Here is a 19,897-nt window from a genome sequence, read left to right on the forward strand (position 1 = left end):
CCAATGCGTTGGACGAAGGGTGGCATCATGTATACTTAGAGCATAGGCATTGACTGGTTCCCCGCTTTGTTTGCTCCCTGTGTTGGGCTCCTCTATTTGTATAGTGGAGTGGAACGCACGGAACATACAAAATAAGGAACCAGACTAGCATAGGCAGTGTTATGACAGAGTAGCTTCCCCTAATCTCTCGAGCTCTCACGTGATTTCCATTGAGCTCAGCAAGATGTCATCTTGATGTTTAATCTCAATGCTTGTTGCACATGAAAGTGATCTCCAGATTAAAACATCGTGCACTAAAAATCATTAGCGAAGAAAGTGAAAGAAGCAGAACACAAAAGAGTAACTGTGGATCTAACTTTAATGGAAAATGGAGAAAATAATTCCCTTGACTGGAATACGGCACATCCATTAGGATTACCGATGTGACTTCTGAAAGCATGATTGCGAAGACTGCAAAAGTGAATAATCTTTTCGTGACAGGGTTTAAGAATTTTAACAAATCTGCCCTCGTTCGCCACAAGATATCTGGAGAACACATTATAACCCAAGACACTCTTTCACAACAATGAAATCAGTAAACTTGCCAAGACAAATGCGTTTATTTCAATTACACAGTCAGGGGGTCATTGCAGATTTTGTTGGTTTTTAACTTTGCTGGAATAAAAGAAAGACCTTAAAGTTCAATTGTAACTTATTAGAAACAAGATGAATCATTAGCCTCCTTGATTTTGGATAAATTTGTTCTAGGATGAAGTACAATGAAACCGATGATAGTACAATTTTATGACAGGCAGTAAATTGACTGCCATTTGGTTAAAAAGATTTATTAGGTTTTTTGTATTGGCTTGTATATAATGTGTTGGTCTATAATATTGCTTCAAAAAGATTATAAGGAGACAGTTACAAGTATGATTTTAAAAGAAAAATGAACTAATAAAATTATTCTTTGAATGGACAATGCATTTGTTTTTTAATTGTGCATGTTGGTTTTTTTGTATGTTTAGAGAGAGAGAGAGAGAGTATGTTGTGCAAGTTGTAATATCCTATTTCAAGCTGAAAAAGTACGAGTCGGATGAAAATTTGTCAGTATATTTTTGATGCCCACATTTTTTATTTGACCCCCAGTTCTGACACGAAGGGGTTTTTTTTACCCTCAGTTTTACACCCCTGGGGGATACACTGCATATGGGATGTCTGATGGGGAGGTTCACATGAATATCTTCAATGGCATATGGGTTCTACAGCTTACATAAGATGCCATATGATTGTAAAAGTGCAGAGCAAAGATTTAAGAAAGATTGTTTTGGAAGGTAAAAAAACTTTGGTTGTGTGAGTATTGATTTTAGCTTTATTATTTTCCTCATGTGTGTGTGTGTGTGTGTGTGTGTGTTCCATAAACTGTCACTCGATATAACTGATATGGATGGAGCTGACATGTTATGTTCAGATATATTTAATGTAATTTGAACATAAGACATTTCAGAATGATTAATAAACTGTCAGTCTTTTTCACAAATTCTCATTGTCAATGTGTTTAACCCTTCCAAGAGTAACCTTTACAAAAAATTGTTATAATTATTATTATCATTATTATTGTTACAGATGGAACATACTACATCACAGTGCGAGCATTGAACAATGTTCAGTATGGTGGACCTCTGGCCACTACGATCTGTCATACAACACCTTACATTGTAGATACATCTCCTCCATTTGTGTATGAGATCTTCAACATCAAATACAACGAGGAAACATTCCTTATTTATGCCGAACATAATACAAGGTATCTATATTTATAAAAAAATTGACTAAAACTAATTGTTTGTTTTCAAGAAAATCAAAGACTGTATGTGGTTTGGTCTGTTGGTTGTAGTCAAATGCATTATGTATATGTAAACTTGTGCACTTTATATATGATATTTGTTTTATACATAGAGACTTCAAAATGTGTGATATGTTTTTAAAATATTACATTGTTTTTTATTTTTTTCCCCTCCAATTTCCAAGATATTGAGGGAATGCAATGTTGAATGTAGTAAATAATAGAGAAAAGTACTGATGAATGCAGCTTGGCAGTGTTCTTGCTCATTTTCTACATGCCTTGATGCCATATTCTCTGGTTGTTTTTTAAAACCTGAAGCATTTAATACAAAGCTATACTCTCAGAGGTACAGACTTATATGGTTTTATCTTTATGTCTTTAGCGACCCTGACTCGGGCATTGCCCAGTTAGATTTGTGTCTTGGCCAATCAACAAGAGATTGCAGTCTGATGGCGTGGCAGAGATATCCATATGGACCAAATATCACTCATATCTTTGAAATCCCTAATGGAGTACCAGCCTGGATCAAAGTTAGAGCTATTAATAATGGTTTGTAGCATTGTATTTTTTGTTGCACCAGATATTTTTCAAGTCTGAGTAACTGTAATAATAAATCATTCAAATGTTAGAGTCTGATATTTATGCCAGTATAAAAAGATATCGAAAATATTATTTTATAAGGTCTATTCCATTTAAATATACTTGGTACCTAGGGAAGGCAGATTTATGAAAATGTATCCCTGGGCTCTGTGATTACTCAAAAGTCATGGAAAAATAATGCAACATTCTAAATTGCATCAGTGGGTGACAACTTCATGTTAAAAGTTCCCTCCCAGGGTCCACTGTATGCTTTGCTGGAACAGCCGTAAAAAAAAGAAGATAATAATGAATCTGTAATCAGAAAGAAAAATAGTTTATTAATATTTAAATTTAGACTTATACTCATTTTTTGTCTTACTTACAGTTAAACCTACAAACTAAATATAACAAGTGTAAGATATGTGGAGAATAGTGTTTGGAGTTGGATAAATTATATGCTCACTCATCAGGTTATACAAACCAATTAATGATTGATTAATAATCAGTTCATTTATCTACATGCTGTCTTTCCCACATGTCATGCCAAACCAAAGCTATTTTTCAAATAGCCAAAAATTCTGCAACTGCAGAATGTTACACAAATGAATTTTGATCAGGATCAGTTACATAAATCTGAATCATTTCATAGGATATATTAGGACAGCTAAAAAGTTTTTGACCAAATAGAATTAGAACAGCACAAGTGGAGAGGAAGTTTGTATATAGCTCTGTCTCTTATTCCAACAAAAAGTTATGTATTTTGTATTCAACATTTACCCCCAAAATTGTGTTTATAAAGGTTACACTACTAGAAAGTTGGGGTCCTGGATGTACCAGGATTCTGATCAGTATTGGTCAGTTAAATGTGTTCTACTTGTAACAACCCCTCTACATTATTAGGAATAATATGGTTGAAAGGTGGACATTTAAGTTTTGGATGGCTTACGAGCCCCCAGTCAGCAATGCTGACAACCTGAATATATGAAAAACTCAAAGTAAAATATATAACAATTTAATCAATATTAATAATAAATAAACTATTCAAACAATTTCCAGATATAAATATTTCACTTATGCTCCATTCATAAATACATTAATTTGGCCTGTTGCATCATATGAGAATTAATGTCCTAAAGTGAGAGAGTCTCCTTCCATTGAATTAATCCCTTGTACTCATCTAGCAGTTCTCCCTTCTCCTTTCATCCTGCCCTCTTCCTTGACCACTCCTTACACTTTTCTCTTTCTCCTGCCTTCTTCCTGTACTAGTCCTTCTGTTCTGCTACTCCTTGTACTATTTGCCTACTTCCTCCTTCCCTCCTTAAGAGTTTACTGACATCTCTACATGCACCCTGCGAGCTTCCTGTAGAAGGTTCCTATTTCTTTTCCAGTCCAATTCCTCTTTCCCTTTTTTTACGAGTCTCTTGCTTGGAGTGGTCTTTCCCTTAGAATTCTTGTTTTAATTCTTTTTATAATTCTTATATCCTTTGCTCCTTTCAAAAGGTCAGGACACACTGATTAATTTCACTCAGGTACTGGCTAGCTGTTTCATTGTCCCCTCTTCTGTCTGAGACAATATATCTGCCTACTGGAAGGTTTTACAATTTCTCTGATTCTGATTGGCTGGAATTCCTAGTTTGATGTTTGTGTTTGCCACACAAACCAATTTTCACAAGTGTCTATGAACACAGAAATATGGCCATCTTAGCAATACAAAGGGTTTAATCTCTTAGCCTACTCTCTTGTAATTACTGAATAAACTCACAGCCATCCATCCAATATGCGTCTTACAAAGCACTTCAGTCAACGATCATAAATCTTTTGTAACCGTTAGTCAACAATAAAGTTAAATTCACAGCCGTAAAGAGGAAAAATATATATTTCCTCACACTACTAAATTGAACAGACTTTGAATGAATCCATCCACTTGATTGCTAGTTTCATGTTCATGGCAAAATGTAATAGTCCATAAAACTTATAAATGAATGCTTTTTTTTTACAATTGTCTAGTAAACAACAATGAAAACAATTATTTCAGTAGTTATTTTTGCATTATATCTACAGTTGATCTGCGAACAGAGGGTCATGCAGACCAGGCCATAATTGTTGATATTACTCCTCCTGAAGCAGGGACAGTGTATGATGGTCCAATCTATAAAACTGATCTCATGTTCACAAAGAACAAAGACCAGGTAAGCATTGGAGTAACTAATTACTCATAAAAGTCAGTAAAGAATGTAAACATTGTACAGATATCATAAAGAGAGCAAATTAATTAACAGCTTGTTTCTTGTCCACAGGATTAAAATAACATACTGAGCTTTGTAAGATGTTTTGTACATCAAAATATTCAAGTCTTTGGCTGCATCTTCTGCTAAAGTGTGAAGAGAAAAATAGACAACACAAAATGAGTGTATATATTTTGCTTATATATGTAATCAGTGATCTCACTATAAATTGCCTCAATAACATGAGTATAGTCACATATTACTATGTATTGGGTAACCTCACCTATATCATAGTACACTTGCATGACTTCCTTGAACAGTGTTGTAGTGAGAGATCACCATCTATGCCATATGCTACATTAGTGCCTAATATATTCCCCAGTACTCACCTATATCACAGTACACTTGCATGATAAACCCTGAACAGTGTTGTAGTGAGAAATCATGATCTTCACAGTATGCTACATTTGTGCCTAATATATATCCCAGTACTTGCCTAATATCACAGTACAATCAGATGATTCCCCTGAACAGTGTTATAGTGAGAGATCACTATATGTTGCATGCTATATTAATGTTTAATCTCATTCATACAGTGGAACACTTACAGAATAAATATAGAATCTATATTGGGGTTTGGACCAAGACAAGGAAATCCTAGTCAAGGGATTACATTATTTGTCTCCCCAAGATACTTGCCGAGGGGGGGGGGGGACATATAATGTAACCCCACGACTGGGATTTCCTTGTCTCAGTCCAAAACCCAATATAGATTCTTTTTCTCACCCAATTATTTCCTTTAAAGTGAAAAGAACGTCTCACTTTTGCAATATAGTTGACGTGCAAATATTTACATGCGGTGCAGTAATACAAATATGTTTATGAGGACTGTGGCATGACTGTGTCATCTGAAGTACAGTTTTTATGCGTGAGCCAAAGTAATAAATATAAAACATTGCATAGTATTGAGGTATTATCACATTTAATATATGGATGTTATATGAAATAAACAATATATAGCTAATATTTATTACAAGAAAATGTTTCAGTTTCATGAGTTCCAATTTAGAAAATTATATTGTAAATAATGAAACAATACTGGACCCACACCTCTGTTGTAGTAGTATAGGCTATTATTATAACAAAGAGTTACATGTAGCATGAGTGTCCATGCTTGGGTTATTCATGGGTAATTAGTGATCTTTGTCACTGGCGTATATAACTCTTCTTTTCTTTGGATGAGGTGAACTGTTTGTGACATACTTGTGTTGTCCTTAATATTGATTGTAAAATTAGCCCTGTGTTTAAAAGACCCTCCAAATATGGACCCTAGCAGATAACCATGTGCAAAACTTTCAAGTTCACAGATTCTTTGAAAATGTATTTTTCTGTCTTGGAAATATGGAAAGTGTTACCATGAAATTTGCTTATGGATTAATGTGTTGACAGATAAATGATTCCTTCTGGCTGGGAAGTGCATTATTTGTCATTAAATATTATAGATATATTTTTGATTCAACTGGGCACAGTGGAGATGCTTAACATAATTAGAATAAAGCATATCTGACATAACACATTTTTGGGCTGTTACTAAGTTTTCTGTAGTTGTTAAGAGAGTTGGGAGGCTATGAAGTGTATAGGTATATAGTCTGTGTGCATGGATCAGTGTTTTCTGTCATAGTTCATTTCATACAGCATTGAGAATTTTATCCAATGTGTAGCAGTCATTTTTCAGGTCAGCATCATTAAATGTATCTAACAGTATATAATTTGCTTCACACAAAGTATTTAAAACTAGTTACGTAGCTTTAGCTACATTTAATGATGCTGACATGAAAATGTATTGAGCTAGGCCAGCATATGGGATAAAATTGACCATGCTGTGTGAAACGAACTAGCATAATACCAAAAAGTTTGACATCATATGAGTGTGTGTCTTTGTCTCTCTATAAATGTTTCTGTATGGTTTGTTCTCAAAGATGGATTTACCTTAAGTTACTATGTTTTTGTTATATATTTGTTGTTGTTGTTGTTGTTTGATTTTAGAACAACTATGTCAGGCACAGCAGAAGACAACAAGGGTTCCTTTTTTTAAAAGTAGCTCTGAGTGCATGGACACCTTGACTGAGACAACTGGTCTGAGATGGCTAGAGTGAAATAAGAAAAGTAAGGTTAGCAAAACAGCTATATTTCTCTTTGTCACATGGGTGAGAAATGATGTTTCTTTCATCACTGATATGTTTTAATTTATGACCATTGTTTCTACAATCCTATAATGATCAATTATCACCCACTTTATTTGGTCCTCTTTCACTTCCAGATCTGTGCAAATTGGCTGAACTTCTTTGATCCTGAATCTGGCATTGGTAAATATGCCATTGGTGTTGGTACAAAGCCAGGCCTGACGGACATTGCAAACCTCACTCTGGTTGAGCAGTACATACACGAGACTTGCCTTGCTTTACAAGATGACAAACAACTTCAGCATGGACACAAGTACTTCACAGTTGTATGGGCCTACAACAGGGCGATTAAACAGAGAAATAATTATTCTGTATCAGATGGAGGTGAGGCTTTGTTATATATTTCCAATATTAATACAGTTTATGCAGAATACGAATATCTTTAAATATAGTTTGTTTATTACTAAATTAGATTTAGATTACAGTAATTCTAAATTAGTCATAAATTGAAATAAAGAAATATACTAATGCTGTTTTAGAGCTATCCCTTTCATTTATGATTAGGATGATGTTCCTGTAATTTATTTTGGTTTTGAGATATAACGAGAATTCAACAAAAGAGACATGATATACAATTTTAATGTTGTATATTCCCACCAAATGGCAAAGCATATGTTTTAATGTTGTCCTTCTATCTGTCTGTTATCAGTTTCATTTCTGCAAAATAAAGAGCTGTCCACACATATCAGACATTGTGGATATCTTGCACTTGGGATATGGAATTAGTCTATTCATCATGGGGTAAGGAATATGCCTGTTCATGATGTCAAAAGGTCAAGGGTCAAAGTTACTTTGACTCAAAGAAGTAAGCTAATTTCTGCCCAGTAACATTTAGTGGTATGTCACAGCCCTGAACCAAACTTTTTGGACAACTTGCACTTGGAGTAAAGAAGAAGTATATTGATTTTGGGGTTTAAGACATTAACCCCTGAGCCAAATAGCTAGGCAGTCCCCTGCAGCATACTTGCAGAGATCACCTTGAGCAGTGTTAGCCTTTCCAGTGCCTGTATCCCTGAGACTAGCTGACAGCACTTGGCTTGCAGATTTTTATAGAGGGGGCTACTTGCAATAAAATTGTTATCAATTTATATGTATTCATTTAATTAAGCTGCAATTTGGAATGGCAGTTCTCAATAAACTTACATACATAATGGTATAAATTTCATGCTACATGCAGAAATAAAACTAATGCATGACGGTGAAAACAAATGATGTACTCGCCAATTTGTTTCTCTTGCCATGAATAATCCATAAAATCCATTATGAATTCACACAGAAATATTAACACCATCAACACATGAAATAATTATATTTTATGTACACAGAAATTCCACTTGTCGTCTCTTGTAAACTGAACATCCTGTGAATACTGTACACAAATGGGCATATTTTACTTGCTCTTTACTTACCTTTCTTCCTTAGAACTCTCACTGAAAATTTTAAAACTAATAAAACACTTAACAAACCTTGAATTATGAACACTCATGTTAACAACATATATTTCCCAAACATTTAACAATTATTCAAAAGAAAAAAAGCTCCAAGAATTAAATTCATTTGCATCATGGTCTAAATCCGTTGCTAGTCCTTTGTATATCCTCTTCTCAATGTGTTTTATCATTTACAATCATCGATCAGCTCTACTTTTATTTTCTTCTTTTTCTTCAACATTCTCATTCTCATCAGTACTGCTGTTATTTCCAGTAGCTATTTCGATGTCACTATCTCGTCTGATTAAAATCCAGAAAATTCTCCGTCAGAATCTGTCAAGTAAAAGTCTGCTCCCAGTGGCTGATTCTCGTCAATTTGCATCATTTTCAGATGTATATATTTTCACTATTTCTGCTGCCATCGAAGTCAAATTTTTTTCCCTCCATTTAGCAGTGTTCACTCTGTCTTTGTAAGGTACAATTTTATTGGTCAAACTGCCTGTATAATTAGGAAATGGCTTCAAATCAACCAATGGTTTGCGCCGATTGTACTCGTCATGCAGGAGAAAGGCCTAGACAAATACTGCCTCTCAAACTCGGTGCTTGGGATACAAGCTATGCAAACTCAGCCACATTAGCAAGGCACACGGGAGATCAGGGAGGTAAAGTAAGATGAGTATACTTGTCGCCAGGGGTTAATGTGTTAAAGGCCAGAGTCATTGTAATTGAAAGAAAGAAAAAATATTCTCACACAAAGAGTTTAGTTCTTGATATCAGCCCAGATCAAAGATTGGGATGACTTACAGTTTGGGTGAGAGGGAAGCTGATTGATTTTGCAGTTATAAGGTCAGTGCACAAGAATACTGTGGCACAAAGAAAATAATTATGGCACAAGAACATCAGTTCTACATCACAGACCTGGACCAAATTTTGTAGATGACTTGCACTTCAGGTGAGGAAGAAGCCTATGGAATTAAGGTCACTCTGACTGCATAATGTCTTCATTTATTAGCTATGTACATTAACAACTGTTTGTCAGTGGCTTGCACTTTAGGCATGGAAGAAGTCTCTTGATTTGGGGGGCAAAATATCAAAGATCTAGGTAATTCTTACTTAGATATGGGTTTTGCAGAATGGTGTTTGTTCTAAAGCAAGTTCCTTGACCAAACATTATGGGTGGCTTATGCATAGGGTAATAAATACATTCTGGGTGTAAAGGTTACAAGCCATATACATGCTAAGCCTAGAAAGAAAACACTGTTTTCTGCACATTAAATTTAGTTGAAGACCAAAGATCGAAGTCATAGAGATAATGATAATAATCTCCATAGCCAATCATAGTGCCTGGACTATTCTACTAGTGCCTGCATACAGGACTACTCTACTAGTGCCTGCATACAGGACTACTCTACTAGTGCCTGCATACAGGACTACTCTACTAGTGCCTGCATACAGGACTAATACACACGAGGCAGGTGTATAATGTGCTGTTCACAGTACTGTTGCTGTATCAGTGGTGGATTTAAAAAAGACTTTCTATCTCACACTTATTTATCAAAATTTAACCTAAATTGTCCTTTATAGTTGCTTATTTTTTTTTTACTATATTCATTATATTATTGCTTATTCAAGTTTCAACAGTTTTTATAGGATAAAATGATAAGACCATAAAACATGAAAATATTTCCAAGCACAAAAAATACTTTTAAAAATGTTCTGCAGTTATTGTGGACTTGACAAAGCCTGAGGTTGGGGAGGTGGCAGATGGAAATTGGACTGGATTTAAAGATGTACAGTTTAGCTCTGCAGAATCTACAGTAGATCTACAATGGCAAGGATTCCATGACCCAGAGTCTCACATCCGCCAGTATGATGTACAAATACTTAGACTGCCGTAAGTTTATGTAGATTTCTTTTATCATGAATAACAATGAATGACAAATAATAAGATGTAGGTGTTATTTCCCTGCTGATTTGCTGTGATCAGCAATATGCTTACTCTCTTCTGCAAAGCATAGGCAAGATATGCATGTTACTTCTCAGATTATATTATCATTATCCTTGTCAGTGTATGGTTCAGTGTTAAGATTTGCATTTGGCTTAGTTTTTCAGACAATGTACAGTTTTGAAATCTGATTGGAGCATTCTTCTTAAAGTCTACTAATAATCACATGCAAAAGTAGACTACAGTGGAATGGTCATGCCATAGTTTGTATATATGGAATTTGCTGAGAATGACATTGTCATGTCATAGATTAGATCACCAGAATTAGTGGGAAGGCATTGTCATGTCATAGATTATGTTTCTGGAATTGGATGATAAGGGCATTGTCATATCATAGATTATGTTTTTGGAATCGGCTGGTAAGGGCATTATCGTGTCATAGATTATGTTTCTGGAATTGGCTGGTAAGGGCATTGTCATGTCATAGATTAGATCTCAGGAATTGGCTGGTAAGGGCATTGTGACATAATAGATTAGATCACTGGAATGGCTTGTAAGGGCATTATTGTGTCATAGATTATGTTTCTGGAATTGCTTGATAAGGGTATTATTTTGTCATAGATTATGTTTCTGGAATTGGCTGGTAAGGGCATTATTTTGACATAGATTATATTTCTGGAATTGGCTGGAAAGGGCATTGTCATGTTATAGATTCAATCACTGGAATTTGCTGGTAACGGCATTGTCATGCCATAGATTAGATCACTGGAGTTGGCTGTTAAGAGCATTGTCTTGTCATAGATTAGATCTAAGGAATTGGCTGATTTCTTGTAATATATTTATTTCAAGATTCCAACATGCTTCAGGTCTTATTGAAATGATAATAAATTTGACTGTCTATTATGTGTAGTTTCAGTAAACTCTGGTAAGTAATTAAGGTTCTTTCACTGCTAATACCAGGTATTCCTTGTACTTCACTTCAGCTATATAGCAGAGATTAAACCCTCCATATTGTGTCCCAGTTATAATTTATTTATTAAATATTGCTTTCCACAGGCATGATGGCAGCGAATGGGAAGTTCTAAGGAACTGGACAACATTCAAGAATGATACAAGCGCTGCATCTTGGAAGAATTTCCACTTGCATCATAAGGACAGAGTCAAATCCACAGTCCGAGCTGTCAATGGTGCATTAAACCAAGTCGAAAGAGACAGTAATGGTTTTATTGTTGATCTTACACCACCAAATCTACTCTATCTTGGAGATGGCAACACCGATAAATCTGATATTGAATTTCAGGTAGATTTCAGTTTGCATTGGAAAATTTTTGTTCAGTTTTATTACTATGATTCCACATTTCCATTACACCAGCAGATAGGTTAATAAACGATTGATTGATTGTAGATACATAACAGATAGGTATCCCTTGCACATGTGCAACTATTTCTGTACCCACTTTCCTACCTACCTACAAATCCTGCCTCACATTAAACATACATTTTATTAAGCCTAGCACATCAAGATGTACATTATACAGTTAATTTCCTATGAATGGATATTTATACTCTAAAAAACTTAAAATAACCATCTTGTTTAGAAGTTTAATTATTGATGTTTGTCTCTGATGATCAGACTGTAACACTTGCAACTATGTTTGGACCTGTTAAATGTTAGAATATTTGATGTGTATTATGACTGCATAATAGTTCATTTTACAGTTTAAATTTGTGTTTATGTGTGTGCATGTGTCGGCATGTCTCTTTTCACGAACACAAATGTGATTTGTTTTTCTCTCGATCCAGACAAAAAATAAGTAATCAAATCAGGAACAATGTCAACCTTCAGATAGACAATACCTAGTACCTAATGTACTGAAATACCTAATGTACCTAATACCTAATGTACTGAAATACCTAATGTACTGAATTTTTTTGTGTGTGCCAAGACCAAAGGAATGGTGGTTCATTTATGTGGCAGGTATAGTCTGTAAATGATGTGATGAAAGTTTTGAATAACGATTTTTCAGTTGAACAATTCTGCCGTGTCAGCCAATTTCAAATTTGTGGACGATGAGTCAGGCCTTGACCATTACAAGATTCAAGTCTATGAGCTAAAGGAGGGTTCCAGGCATCAAATCTATCCAGGTAAATACACTAAATTATGCAGGTGGTTGCTGTGTACAGGTATATTATATGAAAAAAATTGGACAAGACAGAAAATGTTGGTTGCTAAATAACATGGTGGCTTCAATATGCAAGTAATAGGAAAGGCAGGTGTATTGACTGCACACTCAGACTCAGAATTTGATAGCTTACAGTAAGTAAAATAATTGATACGCAAGAGATTTTGAAGTAGCAATACATTTATTTACAGCTGCCCATTAATTATGTATTTATTTTGTTAACAAATATTAGACTTAAAGACAAGATGATTTTGAGAGTTTTCATGAATATGTGCCATAGATCTCAGCAATGAATTCTTTCTCATTTTCTATGTAATGAAAATTGATTCATTTGTTGTCTTAACATGAAGTTTTCAAAATTCATTGAAGAGAAAATGTTTACTATTACTAAAAGCAATATAAAGGGGTCAATATATGTAACACAATATATTTCTTAACAGCTTCAAGGTATGCAGCTGAAACTTTATGGTTTGATTAAAAGGACAAGTTCATAAAATATAAGGTCAACAATTCTACATTGATAGTATTGGAGTACATTTTTACTAACTTTATTTTCTAAAAGCTGCACTAATTGAATGAAAGAAACTTGGTTACTGCTACAGTGACCTACTTAGCCCAGACAGAAGAATTGAAAATGTGGTTTGGAATACATTGCAGTATTGTGATATTATGTGACCTTTATGTTATGGGATTGTCTGTCCTTCCATATGTACATCCATCCATTATTTGCTTGCATGGCCCAGACAATTTGTAAAGATTGCAGAGAGTTTCATGAACTTTGAATTAATATTTAACATTTTCATGAAACTTTGAATTGGTATTTATCATAATCAAAAGGTGTCTCATGTATCATACCCACACCCTCTGCCTCTGGATACAATTAAACTTAAGAAAAAATGTAATTATGTGGCTTACTCCTTTCCATAGTAATTGTGATCCACTGAACATATTTTATGATATTTTGCAAAGTATATATCATGACTAGACAGTGCATCCTGTACCAAGGTCATGGCAAAGGAAAATGATATTCTGTAAAATGCATCAATTTACAGAGTCTACATGTATGTCCCATAACTTTGATATGGTTTGGGTGATTTTCTTGATGCAGGATTGCAACAGTAAGCACCTTTCTATTGGTCATATGTTTGCGTTTCTTGTAACCAGACTATCTCTGCAAAACATTCTGATAACAGTTTGGTGCAAACATTATCACATACACCAAGATGTGCCTTTTGATGAGTTTTGTCTCTTCAGCACTATTTTCTTTGAATATTGCCATCATATCATTATTTGGAATTTTTTGCCTTTAACTAGTTCAAGAACCATTCAACCTAGCTTGATACAGTTTGGTGGTGACTTGCATAATGCATTATATGGAGATATTCTTCTGTAGAAGATTGAAGGCTGCCTTATTTTTTGTCTGCATGATTTTGATCTTTGCAAGATACCCTCATCAAATTTTGTTGGATTTCAACCAGATGTGGCATGTGATTAGATTGATGAGACCTTGAGTGATTTTGATTTGCACCATTTTGCAAAATCATTTACAGGATTTATAGCCACTACTTTCCTTCTTCAGTACTTTGATTTCAGCTATGTTTCACTTAAGTCAAATTCATCACACAGTTTTATATTGATGAAACTTTGAATGACTTTAATTTCAGGTGTTCCAAATTATCATTTACAAGAGTTATGGCCCCCTACTTGCCCATTCCTCTGGCCTTATTTCTGCAGCATCACATTATTGATGAAAAATGCATTTTGGCCAAAGTCATTATAGACCTTTGTCATGATGTAACATGAATTGGATAACCAGCATCCCACATCATTATTTGAAAGAGTTATGACCCCTGGTTTTCCACCTTTAAGCATTGGTTTTCCATCTGAAGTTCTGTTTCAGGCCCTTAAACCAGCAAATTAAAGAGAATGCAGCTCTTTGAGATGCATATGTCACTAGTAGCTCCGTCTAGTGTATTCTGTACAAACTGTGGCCAAAGTCATTATAGACCTTTGTCATGATGTAACATGAATTGGATAACCAGTATCCCACATCATTATTTGAAAGAGTTATGACCCCTGGTTTTCCACCTTTAAGCATTGGTTTTCCATCTGAAGTTCTGTTTCAGGCCCTTAAACCAGCAAATTAAAGAGAATGCAGCTCTTTGAGATGCATATGTCACTAATAGCTCCGTCTGTTGGATTCTGTACAAACTGTGTTGCCTATCCATATAGCCACATTACCTGTCTCAAGGTGTAAGTCATAGCAAGATGCATACATCACTCATATCTCTAGTATATTGTGTACAAATAGTGTTTGTATGCTGTAGTCACAACACTTTTCTCAAGGTGTAAGTCATAGCAAGATGCATACATCACTCATATCTCTAGTATATTGTGTACAAATAGTGTTTGTATGCTGTAGTCACAACACCTTTCTCAAGGTGTAAGTCATAGCAAGATGCATACATCACTCATATCTCTAGTATGTTGTGTACAAATAGTGTTTGTATACCATAGCCACAACATGTTTCTCAAGATGTAAGTCATAGCAAACACAACTCACTTGTATCATTGTCTGGTTTATAACTTTTAAACCACTGAAGATAATTTAATGAAACTTGTTCATGACTAGAGGGTGTGTCATATAATTTAGCCATACCATCTGCCTCCAGGTCAAGGTCAGGAAATTTGAAAATATAAATTAATGGCATCTTTTAACGAAGCAGTGAATATATTTTAATGAAACATTAGCTTATGATATATTTTAGCTTGTATTCAGTTGTAGCCCTGGCTTCAAGGTGAAGGTCAGAGCTGGGGATAAGACAAGTTAGTGGCCTGTTTCTTTATCCAGGATGTCAGTTTATAACCCCATCAAATATTTTGATGAAACTTTACTCAGATCCTTACCTGATCATGCAATACTCAAGTCACAAATTCAGCAGTCAAACTCATTAGTATACAATAGCCACAAAATGGGCATATCATGTGCCATTTGAGGTACTCTTGTTTGCATTCGTCTTCTGTCTTTGGTATGTTTTCTTAAGACCAAAGCAGCATGGATGAAAGGTGTTAGTCAAATGAACTTCAGTGTTATGTAATGTAAATATATGTTTAGTAACATTTAATGTGATTTTCATCTTTTTAATCATCATTTGATGATTTGTTTTCAGCACATGATGGTTCCTGGGTAGAATTGAAGAATGATACCAGTATAACTTCATACACCCAGACTGGACTTCATCTATCAGCTGGTGCTCACTACAGCCTGCGAGTAGGGGCAGTGAATCAAGCTGGTTTTGTTGCAGCCTATGATACAAATGGGGTCATTGTGGATAACACCCCACCAGGTGTAAGCTTTACCTTGCAGACTTAAATTACATTGATTTGACATATATTCATTTTATACCTGTCATGGGTGCTAACAACCAATTCATTTAGATCTGTCATACAATTTTTCATCAAAATGCTTTTAAACAGTTTAAGCCTCCATTAAAATATCTATGAAAGCCTAGTCCACTCCAAGACTATATTTAGTTAGTTTCTGTGATTCATGTGGCATAATAATTATAAATTGCATACATACCACTATGACCTGTGTATAAAATAGACAAAGCCTTTACATATGTTCTCAAGAATTTTTACTACCTGCTGTCTTTGTTCAAGCTGTAGAAGATACAGCTGATATTTACTGTTATCGACAGATGTTTGTGATGTTATCTTTAGGTTGCTGAATATCCATTCATTGTAAAGCATTTTCAACCAATTTAATATGTTATGCTGGATTTGGATAACTGCATACAATTATTTTAACATGTGGCAAAATTAAATCTATTATATGTATTTGGTTCCTTTTTTACAGATTCATTGGATCCATGTTGGCGTGATGGCAGGAGAGGATGAAGATGTTGTAGAAGGCTTTGTGTATCAGTCAGATCACACTGGCATCAAAATCTCATGGTTTACCTCGGACCATGAGTCTGGAATACAGGGTGCCATGGTTGCTGTGGGTACAGATAAAGGTGAGGGATTGTCAATTATTAAAGAAAAAGATACTTAAAAGATATTAATTTTTGTGGATAATTGGCCAAGACCAATTGGTAATAGAACCATTAGATAAAGGTTGTTTAAGTTATCATTCTGGTATTAATTTTCCTTTTTGACCTACCAAGTATTATGGCACATTAAAAATATATCCATACCTTTTCTAAAACTACTTTTCATTTCATATAACCATTTTTTTAAATATACTCATTAAGTTTGTAATAGTTTGAAAGCAGAGACTCTGTTATATACTTGGTTTTATGTTCTGAATCACAATATTTTAGCATCATATAATTTTAACAAATCTTGATTTTCACACTATACGCAACAACATACGATTTTTTAAAACTTCCCAATGTGTGAAAATGAAACTTTTTACATTGTCACAGCACATGGGATGTACTCCCATGCTATGCCATATAAACAAATAATGTTGGTTTATTTAAACACAGTTGTAGACAAAACATTACCTCAGTTTTGCATAACAACAAAAAAGTGGCTAATTATATCTATGCTTCAGAACCAACTGTCTGGACAGTCGTCTGTATTTGTAACATGCTCATTATGGTCTTTTGATTACAAACATTTTATTGTGAGTAAAATTATATGCAAAAATTTGGTTACTTGCATAATTTATTAAAAAGGATTACAGCAATGTTTTAAGGGATTTGTTATGGTTTACAGTAATTGTCTCCACTGCTGAGGGGGAGGACAAGGACATGCGTCCATGTTGCCTTGCATCTTTCCACCATGTGAATGCTCTAACATACCCATTTATTGTCTCAGCTGCTAATTATGGTTCGAAATAAAAGTCATTTCACCACTGCCACTGATGGCAACAGTGTTAAAGTTTTTAGCATACCTTCTGCCGTAACATCGTTTGCTGCATTGAACTTGTTTTAATGTTACTATAGGTTTAATGTCTATGCTTTTATGCTGTGATAAACAAAGGTTTGTGCCAGTCTCACCTGTTTAGGCACCATGGTGAACAGAGTTAAAATATTGCATTGATGTTTGTTTCTTTAGTCATATCTTCTATGCCAGTGGCTGCATTCAGCTGATCCTTAGTATAATATTGACATTGGTCTAAAGATTATATGCTGATATGCTATGATTTCCTGCCTCACTCATCTCACCTGCTTGACCAGAAAGTTTTGTTCATTATATATTGAAGTTTTTGAAAATTACTTATCTTCCACCTTTTGTTGCTGCCTTTCAACTGAAGCTGTGGTACAGTATTAAAATGGGATTAAGATTAATAACCTGATATGCCTGTCTCACCTTCTTAAGTAGAAGGTGTGTTTCATCATTCTAAAAAATGTTAAAGTTTTGTGTTAAGCTTTCTGATAGTCACATATCTTCATAATCAGTTACTGTATTCAACTAAAACATTAGGATAATATTACTATAGGTCTCAAGTTTATGCATGGATTTCCTGTCTTGCCTCTAGCACATACCAACACATTATGGACAACATTGTTAAAGGTGTGTGTAAAAGTTTATGATTGACAGATGCAGTAGCTATGCTAACAAGCACATGGCTTCAGTTGAGACACCACATTCTGCATCAGTCTTGTTTTTTGAAAACCAATTTACTATGAACCTTTGTCTCAACAGTTAAAATGAGTGCAGTGATGATCATCATTTGTGCATATTTCTTAAAGTTGTGTCCCTTGATCATCTTAGCATAAGTATTGCTAATGCTCAACCTTCTGAGCATACTAGTTTCCATATTTATCATTAGATTTCAATCAAATTTGCTATAAAGCTTTGTTTCAGCAATAAGTCTGATTGGTTTGATGATTTGCTCATTCCTTAACATTTTTCTTATAGTTAGAACTCAATATATTTGCATAGGCATTGCTAATACACAGCCTCAGAATGCTCCACATAATTTGATTTCGGCTAAACTGAAACTTCATTTCAACAAGAGCTTTGATGATTTTAATGATCAGCCCATTCGCATATAATTCCTGGAGTCCAGACTTTTTTGTTTGAGTCTGGAATCTTCATCTTCTTAACACTGAAATTGCATATTCACTTCCATGTGAACACTGTAGCTACCATATTATTAGATTTCAACCAAACTGACTGTCGAGCTTTAAGATCAAAAGAACTCAGTTAAGTATAATTATGAGCTTGTTCTGCATATAGATTTAGAATTATTGACATTGATCATTCTAGCAAGGCACTGTTATTGCACAACTTTGTGAACACTAAATGAAAGAACTTCATTGACAAGCTGCAGAACATTAAACACATCATCATAGAAAGGCAGCCATCGTTTAGTTGAAATTTGAAGGATGAGATGTAATTGTGCAACTCATGTGCTGGACATACATACCTAACATATGTATATCTACTGAAGGATGAACCTTGACCTAAGAGCATACCTTGTCAGTATCCGGTGCCCATGGAACACATCCTTGGCAAGTGTATCAACTCTATTCTGTGAGACAAGTTTTTCATGTGAACTCGGTTAAGAAGCATTATGATGCTATACCACTAAAACCAAAACTTTGGAATATTTAAACGATAGCAGTTATATAATGAATGGTGGCTGCTATTTGAATGATTTTTTATTTTTACCTGTTTCTTTTAAAGACTGTTAACCTCTTTACTTTTTATCTATAGGGCTATGTCTTTCTGTTTATTTTGAATACCATATATACACGTGTATAAAAAAATTAATTTAGGAAAGTTAAAGCCTGGAAGAAGGGATATCGGTTTATCCATGGAATAAGGTCTAAACTTGAAATGTTTTCAGTTTTCTTGTTGACTACCAGTATTTATTGCTATTTGAAGATGTCCATCCATTTAGATGGAGTAGCAATATCAAGATTTTTCAACATGGCCAGCCTTACTGGTCAGCTTATGCATGAGTCATGTACATTTTAATGTTTTACCTATTCAGTTTGGGGTGGGTGTCAGCTTACACACAAACGGTCTGATACATGAGTAGATGGAGTAGTTCATTATTTTGGCAGCTTTTATCGTTTATACCTTTTTAGAGTTGAAATTTGAGGATTGTCTTGATATGCCATTGGATAATATACATACATGCAATCAAGCTTCCAGACTTAGATCATTAGATTTAAACCAAATTTTCTGTGAAACTTCATCTCAGCAGGTGAATTGGCTACTATAGTGAGGAACATGTTCCACACATATTTATACAGTTATGCCCCTTGAATAACAAAACCTAGGCATTGCTAATTCACATCCTTCTGAATACTCGAGATTCCACGCTCATAATTGTCAGCATCCATAGCTTAATACACTTTCATAATAATACACCCAGTTCCTATTCATCCATTGTTTTGATGACAGGCAGCAGAGGACAGTGACCATATTGGTAACAACTTCTGGTCTTGATGAAAAATTCTATCATATATTATATATTATCTTTTATTGGTAACATTTACATCA

At 34.6% G+C, this 19,897-nt stretch overlaps 1 protein-coding gene across 1 annotated transcript in view; it reads left to right on the top strand.

Annotated features, from left to right (window-relative positions):
• The window catches only part of LOC149785132 (uncharacterized), a 181,819-nt gene that overhangs the window by 64,815 nt on the left and 97,107 nt on the right, over nucleotides 1-19,897 (top strand). The window contains exons 25-33 of the mRNA XM_089978894.1: nucleotides 1,603-1,783; nucleotides 2,205-2,371; nucleotides 4,463-4,590; nucleotides 6,947-7,193; nucleotides 10,022-10,193; nucleotides 11,301-11,544; nucleotides 12,272-12,389; nucleotides 15,598-15,776; nucleotides 16,287-16,446. Of these exons, the coding sequence (XP_089835020.1) occupies nucleotides 1,603-1,783; nucleotides 2,205-2,371; nucleotides 4,463-4,590; nucleotides 6,947-7,193; nucleotides 10,022-10,193; nucleotides 11,301-11,544; nucleotides 12,272-12,389; nucleotides 15,598-15,776; nucleotides 16,287-16,446 (1,596 nt within the window). The remainder of the gene's footprint in view (nucleotides 1-1,602; nucleotides 1,784-2,204; nucleotides 2,372-4,462; nucleotides 4,591-6,946; nucleotides 7,194-10,021; nucleotides 10,194-11,300; nucleotides 11,545-12,271; nucleotides 12,390-15,597; nucleotides 15,777-16,286; nucleotides 16,447-19,897) is intronic.

The sequence above is a fragment of the Sinohyriopsis cumingii genome, chromosome 13 (genome assembly GCF_028554795.1).
Source record: "Sinohyriopsis cumingii isolate HCF-2022 chromosome 13, ASM2855479v2, whole genome shotgun sequence".
NCBI lineage: Eukaryota > Metazoa > Mollusca > Bivalvia > Unionida > Unionidae > Sinohyriopsis > Sinohyriopsis cumingii.